General features: G+C 40.5%; 1 protein-coding gene across 1 annotated transcript; it reads right to left on the bottom strand.

Annotated features, from left to right (window-relative positions):
• Positions 1-425: 425 nt before the first annotated feature.
• Positions 426-8,451, bottom strand: use1 (unconventional SNARE in the ER 1 homolog). The gene is made up of 8 exons (XM_083940658.1): positions 8,341-8,451; positions 6,404-6,453; positions 6,246-6,324; positions 5,990-6,142; positions 5,704-5,719; positions 5,235-5,265; positions 4,755-4,917; positions 426-2,430 (listed from the first exon to the last, which is right to left on the bottom strand). The coding sequence occupies exons 1-8, from the start codon at positions 8,437-8,439 to the stop codon at positions 2,248-2,250; spliced, it is 774 nt and encodes a 257-aa protein (XP_083796784.1). The 5' UTR covers positions 8,440-8,451; the 3' UTR covers positions 426-2,247.
• Positions 8,452-9,360: the final 909 nt, after the last annotated feature.

Here is a 9,360-nt window from a genome sequence, read left to right as displayed (position 1 = left end):
GTGACACAACCTCATTTGGTCTCCTAGTGGCTCGCATACCTCAGCTTCCAGCAGGCAAAATACCCCCCAGGGATCCTAAAATACATGGCAGGCCAGGCCTCGGCCCCAGCCAGACAGACGTGAGGAGGGGCAGCAGCCAGGGAGAGGGGAGAGAGGAAGGGCCAGGGGCAGAGCTGCAAGCCTGGACACGCTACTCAGCTCCACAGTCCTCAGACGACAGTCAGACTGACAACACAGCAGGAATGTTAACCTCTTGGAAGCTTTTTTTTTTTTTGTTATTAAGCAGGAACAAAAACTGACAAACGCACAGATTACCCAGAAGTCACATATGGTCACTGTGTGCTTTTTCTGTGGCCATCTGCCTTTATTTAGCCATACTTCAGTCCTCAGATCACTTCTAAATGAGCAGTGGGGTTAATTTAGGATTCATGTCTCGATCTGACCATCAGGGTCATGGAGGCCATTCTCTGTACATATATTAAGGATGTGACTGACACACTCTGGCCGCATGAAGTCACTACATCAGACACTTTCAACAACAGAGGGCGATATTTGGTGTTTTAGTTTATGAGGAAAGGTTGTACACAGCTCTCACAACACACGCGCACACACACACACACACACACACACACACAGAGCTATCACAGTTATTATTCCTAAACAATTAAAGGAAATGGTTGCAATTTAGAGTCTTCATTCTTTCTTATTTTCTACAACAGCCGCTATGAATGATATGTGATACATAGGGTTACAGTCATTTTAATGAGAACAAAATCTTACTTCATCTTACAATCACCAACATGACAAATATCATCACCTGACGGACATTTGTGGAGTTCACTATCAACACACACAGACTCAAGAACAATAAACAGGACTGAGGATATCGGACGTACTGTATGAGGAGAGGTGGACTAAAAACAAAGAACACAATGAACGTCTCCAACACTTCACTTACAGGATGGAAAATTAAACTGATGCATGGAATATGTTCTGCGGTTTGTATTGCTATATCCTTTTAATGACAGGCTTTACTTTAACACTCTTCTTTAGCATTCAAAAGCAACATTAATGACATTTACATTTAATAAAAGGTTCATAAGACACTTTAATGTAGTTGTTTATTAATGGATTTTTCAACTCCTCCTGTGGGTACTCACAAGTGGAAGCTATAAACATAATGACTGGAAATATAGTGAATATAAATAATTCATAATATAAAACACGTCTTCATAGGAGAAGTTAGAGTTTTTGACAAACACTTCAGAATGTCTTTATAGCTGCTTACAACGACATTATAATTTGTTATTAAAATGTGCAAATACTCAATTCTGATTGGCTGATTATGATATTTCTGAATAGCAGACCGTTTCTATGGACGCAGTTTAGGTCATGGACTCTGGAGAACCATTTTTAAATAAAAACAAAATCATTTATAAATCAAAAAATATATATATATACTATATAACACTCAATAAATGGATTATAAGGGATAATGTTGAGCGAGCAGGTCATTATTGTGAATTAAACGCCTACGCAGAGCAGTCTGTGAATCACCATGAAGAGGTTTAATTCGCAATAATGACCCGCTTGCTCAACATTAACCCTTATAATCCATTTATTGAGTATTATATAGGGCTTATAAATGCTAAATAAGGGCAGTTAAAGTGTAACCAGACTATTCTAAGTTTTGAGCAAATTCATCCATCCGTTTATTTATTTAAGTCTGAATTTTAAGTTTAAGAATTCAATATAGAGTTGAACATGTGGCTAATATGCAGTAGATGGTGGACGGTTAGTGAACTCTTCGGTGTATGCATAGCCAAAAAAGATGATTCAGTCGCACTCGGTGAGAAAGTACATACATGTAATGAATGGCTGGTTGCCGACCTGAAGAGGGCGTCAAATAATTAAGGCTCAGACCCTGCTGTCTGGGTATTAAGACTAATAAGCTGCTGCTCGCAAAAAAAACTCCTGACAAGAAGATTTCCACCTTGATTCTTGTTCTGTCCTGTTTAAAAAAAGGAATACCGATGCTTCAAACCACATTTTTAGCCTCCATCAGCCTGTTTAGAGGAAGTATTTCTGTTTCAAAAGTGCAAATGTTTCAGTTCAGTTGTTTTGGTTCCACGACTGATCTGTACCGCACATGCAGACGAGCTGCGCAGAGCTGTCAGGCCTATGTAGTTACTGCTCTGTGAACCCAGGAGGACGTAGGACGAAAGAGTTCGGGGTTGTAGACGGTCATCATCGGAGCCTGGGGAAGATTCTGATGAAGAGGATCATGCTGATGAAGGTGAAGGAGACCAGGATGAGCATCAGCCACAGCAGCCAGTTGACGGACTTCTTGGTGTGCTGCTCCAGCCGCTCCGACTCCGTCTTCAGCTTCTCAAAGTTCATGTCCGCCTGACGCATAGACTGGCTCAGAGTCTGAGAGGGACGGGAACAAACAAACTTATGATGGAAACTTGGAGATAAATGTTGAGCACACAAACCTACACCTCAGTTTAGTTCCTCACGTACCACAAAACTGGTTTTGATTAGAGGGTTTATAGATCGGTGGTGAATGTGGACAGACGTGAAGCGTCAACAAGGAGACAATGTTTGAGGAGCAGGAACATAAAATGAAACCTAATAAAGATCTGCTGTATGTCAGACACCATATCCCACAGACAATGAAAATATCTGATATTTAAAAAGGGATACAGTAGTTCAGGGGTTGTGTGGGGTACTTAGTCAGTTGCTGCATTTCAATAGTGGGCTGAGTGATCGAGTGGACAACGATGGTCAAGCCCACAATGCATTGCAGTTATGCATTTGGTGCAAGGGGATACATCCATGGGTGGGTGGCAGTAATGTACGTAAAACGCTGCAATTGATCACCACTAAAGAAGAACAACAACTTTTTATCATCATTAAAAAACTTCACTATCTGACGTGCTTTCAGACTAATATTTAGTCTACTTAGTTTATATATCTATACTTGACTTGTGTGGTTTCTTCTTAACATTATCTGTAAACCCATGGAATAAATGTTATTTTGAAAGATATATCACAGCAATAATAATGATAATAATCATGTTTCTCACAGCACTGGGCAGCTCCTTCAGCAACAGACTGATACACCCTAAGTGTGCGAAGGAGAGGTACCGCAGGTCCTTCCTTCCTGCTGCTGTCAGACTTTACAATCAGCACTGCTCCCAATAAACTATTGACCTCATCCTGTACCCTGCACTGTGCAATATGCCTGTACTATGGGCACTTCTTCACTTTTTTTGCACTATTTGGACATATTTAATCATATTTATTCACTCCATATTACATTATTACAAAACAAACAAAACAAGAACAACTGCTCTATATCATGTGAATATGTATATATGTCTATATCCATTTCTTCCCTTTTTAAATTTAACATTATTGCTTATTTTTGCTATTATCTTATTTTGTCATATTCTGTTGCTGCTGCGACAAAAGAATTTCCCCGTCTGCGGGACATTAAAGGTTTTCTGATTGTGATTCAGATTCTGATACAGATCACAAACAGAAGTTTCTGAATCAAAGATGATGTAGCCGTTTACTTTAGGTGCTGAAGGTGCCGACATTTTGCAATCATCCGAAGAAAGCACCTTCATCTTATTAAAATGAGTCTAAATGTATTTCTGATTTGTAAGAAGTCGTACAGCGCTAAAGCTAGACCTGGTGGTGGATCCATGATAGTTTGGACTGAAGTGAAGGAGGGCAGGTGCCTTTCATTTTATCCCCCAACTCTCCAAGTGGCCTCCGTGTGACATGTGCTGTTACGTAACACCAAGGGCTGAGAGGAAGTGAAGGAGGGCGTGTTGAACAACTAATGAAATGCAGATAGTTTGAATGTACGCCGTTACCTTGTTGTCACACAGCACTCCTTAATTTTCCACAGACGTTTCCTCTCTCTCGCTCAGCTGTTCGGTCTCCCTCTGCAGAAGTTCTTCTTCTAAACTCACAAAGTGATCCTTTTGGCTCCAAAGTGAACGCCATCTTAGCGTGTACTTAAACTGATACTGATTGTTTTTGGGCTTTACATTTTGCTGCTGCCCTGCTGACGCCACAGCAGCTTCCATGTCGGCCTGTCTGTCTGCTTCTCCAAACTGGCGACGTGCTAACCGACTATTACTGACTATCGCGAAGTACCTCATACAGTCCACTTCAAATAATAAGCCAGGAATGTACAATTCAATACACTGTTAACGAGTAATCAGCAGGCATTTGATATGTGCAGTAAACACTTTAGAAATCACACGACCAAGCCTCATCTTTGCCTTAATCACTAACTGCAACGTTTTAAACTCAACACCATGTTTAAAATAATATTCACCTTATTTATATAGCACCTTTCAAAACAAGGTTTCAAAAGACAATTCTGGAGAAAATCAACACATGAATAACTTTCTCCAAGATATTTTTTACCGTCTTTGCCATTCTTAAAATGTATCCTCTCGGACTGAAACGCACTCAGCAAATCAAATAAACGCAGAACAATGTGTATCAGACGAGTTCCTCATTGGCTGCCTGGGCTTATTTCCACAAACATATTAAATGTATCCTTATCTCTGCTGAACCGGAGAGATAACTGACTTCAGGTTTTGTTAAGTCCGTATTTTGGCTGATTAAATGCAATTGTTGGAGAGTAAATCTTTTATGTTTTCCTCACCCTGATGTTATAAACACAGTTTGATTATGTGTGCGATACTTGGAAGTGTGTATCCAGTTACCTGGTTGTCCTGTTTGATGATGTTCTGCGCTGCCAGAGTGTTGTTCTTCAAGTTTCGGGCCAGGTTGAGCATGTCCTCAGCAAGTTTCTCCTGCAGGTTGTGGTGGTGCTGCAGGACGGCCTCCAGCTCCGCAGCAGACTGACGCTCGTCCAGAGGGACACCCCTGCACAAGGCGAGACGGCCTGGTTAACATTTTTATTTTACTGTAGACACAGTCACTACAAAAGATGGTACAAGTGTGCCATCTTTTAAAGCATTCAGCAGTGAGGAGTGACAGTCTGTACTGACACAGATACAATTTGATGAACTAAAAGACGTGGGGAGACACCGTATGATTCAACAGCTGGGAACAAGCCTGAACTTTTCAGAAGCAACCATTGTTTGCTACAGTCTTATATATAAATAAATAAATAATAAATAATAAATACAGTATATTGAAAATTAGTAATTTGAGACAAGAAATAATATGGGCAGCTTTACCTTCTGTTTCGCAAATCTGTTTCCGATGTGCCTATAGAGAGGAGAGAAGAACGTCATCTTTCTAAAATATCACTCTCATTCAAAGACCATCTCTCATCTCATCTTCATCCGCTTATCCGGGGTCGGGTCGCGGGGGCAGCAGCTTTAGCAGGGGACCCCAAACTTCCCTTTCCCGTGCCACATTAACCAGCTCTAACTGGGGGATCCCGAGGCGTTCCCAGGCCAGTGTGGCGATATAATCTCTCCACCTAGTCCTGGGTCTTCCCCGAGGCCTCCTCCCAGCTGGACGTGCCTGGAACACCTCCCTAGGGAGGAGCCCAGGGGGCATCCTTACTAGATGCCCGAACCACAACAATCGAACCCGAACCGAACAGTCAACAATCAAAGACCAGCTTGTTCAAATATTAAGAATCATTTTTAGTTAAGATACTGAACTGGAGATGCCTTTGAATTAAAACATAGGTCTTACCTTTGCCTGACAGCCCCTGTAATGACAGAAAAGAAGAAAACGTGTCATTTGGACAGAATGGTGCCTTTAGTATTTATTTTCTACCAAACCTAGGGGCTTAAAACGTCCAACTTTAAATAAATGGTGTAAAAACTGTAAATCGACTACCAGCTGGAGGGGGAATCAGCAGTGAGCACAACAACGCAGAGGTCATCCATCAGCTTTTATGTCTTCAGTGTGTAAATCTCAGGAGTGAACCTCTACCTCATATATTCATATACTGACTCCATTTCATCCTTCATCCTACCGTGCCGAGCAGCTCGTCCCTCATCTCTCCTGTACACCGGGCCTTCGTCTGCATGTGGACAGTTTTAGAGGCCGGCATCCTCTCAGTGGCTATTGTGGGTGTTCGTCCGGGGGCGAGGAACTGATTAGCTAAAGCTTTTTCTGTTGGTGAAGACTGCGAACGAGAACAGGGGAGATACGAGATCAGAAAACTTTCTGAACAGGAAAAAAAAAAAAAGTCTAAACAGAAACTGAATTTGTAAAACATTGCCACTGACCAATTTCTCTGCCTGAAGAAGTCCTTTCAGAAAATCTACTTTTCTTGTGTATTCAGTCAGAGCTTCTGCTGTGGGTTTGCTGCAAAAGAACACAAGTTGTTACCGACTTGCGTTCTACAAATAAGCCAAAAAAATAAAAATAAAAAAAAGGTTGTTACCTCAGGCTTTTCCTCAGAGCCACCAACATCTCCTCCAGGGCAACAACATACTGGAGAAAGGAAACACAAATACAGTTATTGCAAACATTAGCTGACGCTTGTTTTCAATGATTATGTAGCTCAAACAGACATGAACTGGAGTGATGCCGAGCTGTGTGCACTCTGCTGTGCCTCCATCTTTTACAGCTTGTTTTATATTAGAAAGCCAAGCCAAGAAATGGTTTTTCTCAGGAGGGTGGCTGGAGTCTCCCTTAGAGATAGGCTGAGAAGTTCAGCCATGCGTGAGGAACTCGGAGTAGAGCCGCTGCTCCTTTGCGTTGAAAGGAGCCAGTTGAGGTGGTTCGGGCATCTAGTAAGGATGCCCCCTGGGCGTCTCCCTAGGGAGGTGTTCCAGGCACGTCCAGCTGGGAGGAGGCCTCGGGGAAGACCCAGGACTAGGTGGAGAGATTATATCTCCACACTGGCTTGGGAAGGCCTTGGGATCCACCAGTTAGAGCTGGTTAATGTGGCCCGGGAAAGGGAAGTTTGGGGTCCCCTGCTAAAGCTGCTGCGCCCGCGACCCGACCCCGGATAAGAGGCTGAAGATGAGATGAGATGAGGCAGCGCAGATACATATTTAGCTGTAAAATGAGAAAGTCTGTCCAGTCGGTCGACCGGTGGGCGTTGCTTGCTTTTGGCTCGACTTGGGTGAATATGATTATGAATATGTTTCTGAAAACACTTCATAAGAGAAATAGCCAATAAAGTAAATCTTTATTCATTTTTTAAAAGATAATTTTTTGGCAGTTTTCCAAGGCTTTATTATATAGGACAGACAGGAAATGGGGGGAAAGAGAGAGAGGGGGACATGCAGCAAAGAGCTGCAGGCCGGAGTTGAAGCCTCAGCCTCCCCACATGGGGCGACTGCTCGAACCACTGTGCCACCGGCCGCCCACTTGATTCAAGTTCTGAGTATATAATTCTTACTGGGACAATATCCGTAACGAAGTTTTTAATAGAATGTATTTTGCATAGTCAAAATTACATTTTGGATATCTGAAATCAAAATTATGACTAGAAATCTGAAATGGGAGTTTTTCCGAGTAAGAATTACGTTTATATATCTAAATTTAATTGAATGGCAAAAGTGACATAATTTGAATGAGTAAAAATGTTGTGGAATGTTTTTTTGTTGACTCGGAGGAATTGAATCGTAGATATCGGCAAAACACATACAGCTATTAACTGTTAAAATGACCAATCATTCTTTTTAAGGATTTTAAAGTTGGGATCGACCAGTACTGCTGATTTTCTTGAGCTAGTATTTGGAGCCGATTCTACGTCTGCTCCCTCAATTTACATCAAAAAAATTACACAATGATAACAAATGTAACACGTCTCCATTTAAAAAAAAGGAACATTTATTGAACTTGAAAAGGGTCTCCAGCAACACAGAAATTCCTGTGGACGCCGGTGTGTAAATAACGCCAGAAAAAAACCCTACGGTGAACGCTGCAGCCCGCATCGGTCGATACCAATACACGTAAAAAACGCAAATATCGGCCGATAATATCGGTCGGTCGGTGTATCGGTCTATCACTATTTTAAAGATATCTGAAAAAAGCATTTTGACTAGGAAAAATAAAGTTTTATAGATCCATATCTATATGTTTGGTAGGAGAAACGCTATAATGGATATGTAAAGTGTAATAACGGTTATAAGTGACTGTTGGTGTCATAAATGCAGGAAACTCACTTTCACGGGTGAGCTGCAACATAAGTTAAATGTTGTCACCGTGTAACGTGTGTCAGAGAGGTCAACTAAGTGAGAAACTACGTAAACCCCGTCGGTGTTTCCAGTGACGACGTGGCTCACAGCTGCTGCAGCTAACAACAACAACAACAACAACAACAGCAGTGGTGAAGGTCACATCCTCTCCGTGTTCACGCCGTCTTACCTTCTCTAACCTCCACTCGGTTTCTCCTCGCTTCTCCGCCGCTATGGTCTCACAGCGGGACAGCAATCTGATAAAATTGATTTCTAATCTGGAAGACATGTTTGAAACTGACACGCCGTCGCTGCCGTATGACGTCTGAGCTCAGTCATGGAGGACGCGGGCGGAGCGTCACGGGGAACTGACCAATCAGCGTGATTCAGTCTGAGCCGAGCTTTAATATTATGAGAATAGAAATACTTTAATGATCCCAGACTGGGAAATTATTTATAACATAAATAGAATCCAATATGTATATATAGTGTATATATACAGTGCACAGTGTGCTATAAACAATAAACAATAATAATATATACAACAAAATATGCAAAATATACTATAACAATAATAATATATACCAAAAAAAAAAACAGTAGAGAGAGCAGAGTTCTCTGTCAGGAAGAGGTGAGAGATTATATATTATTGTGATTATTGTGCTTTTTTAAATCTATGTCTATGTTATTGTGCTCTGGAAATGTATAGAGCATTTCCCAGTAGTAAACTAAATGTTTAAATGTGTACGAGTTTGTTTATTTTTAAATGTGTACCAGTTTATTTATTTTTAAATGTGTACCAGTTTATTTATTTTTAAATGTGTACCAGTTTATTTATGTATTTTTAAATGTGTACCAGTTTATTTGTGTATTTTTAAATGTGTACAAGTTTATTTATTTATTTTTAAATGTGTACCAGTTTATGTATTTTTAAATGTGTACCCGTTTATTTGTGTATTTTTAAATGTGTACCAGTTTATTTATGTATTTTTAAATGTGTACCAGTTTATTTGTGTATTTTTAAATGTGTACAAGTTTATTTGTGTATTTTTAAATGTGTACCAGTTTATGTATTTTTAAATGTGTACCAGTTTATTTGTGTATTTTTAAATGTGTACCAGTTTATTTGTGTATTTTTAAATGTGTACCAGTTTATGTATTTTTAAATGTGTACCAGTTTATGTATTTTTAAATGTGTACCAGTTTATTT

The sequence above is a fragment of the Echiichthys vipera genome (assembly GCF_963691815.1).
Source record: "Echiichthys vipera genome assembly, chromosome: 3".
Taxonomy (NCBI): Eukaryota; Metazoa; Chordata; class Actinopteri; order Perciformes; family Trachinidae; genus Echiichthys; species Echiichthys vipera.
The sequence above is the reverse complement of the archived record's forward strand: the minus strand, read 5'-3'. Positions and strand labels throughout refer to the sequence as shown.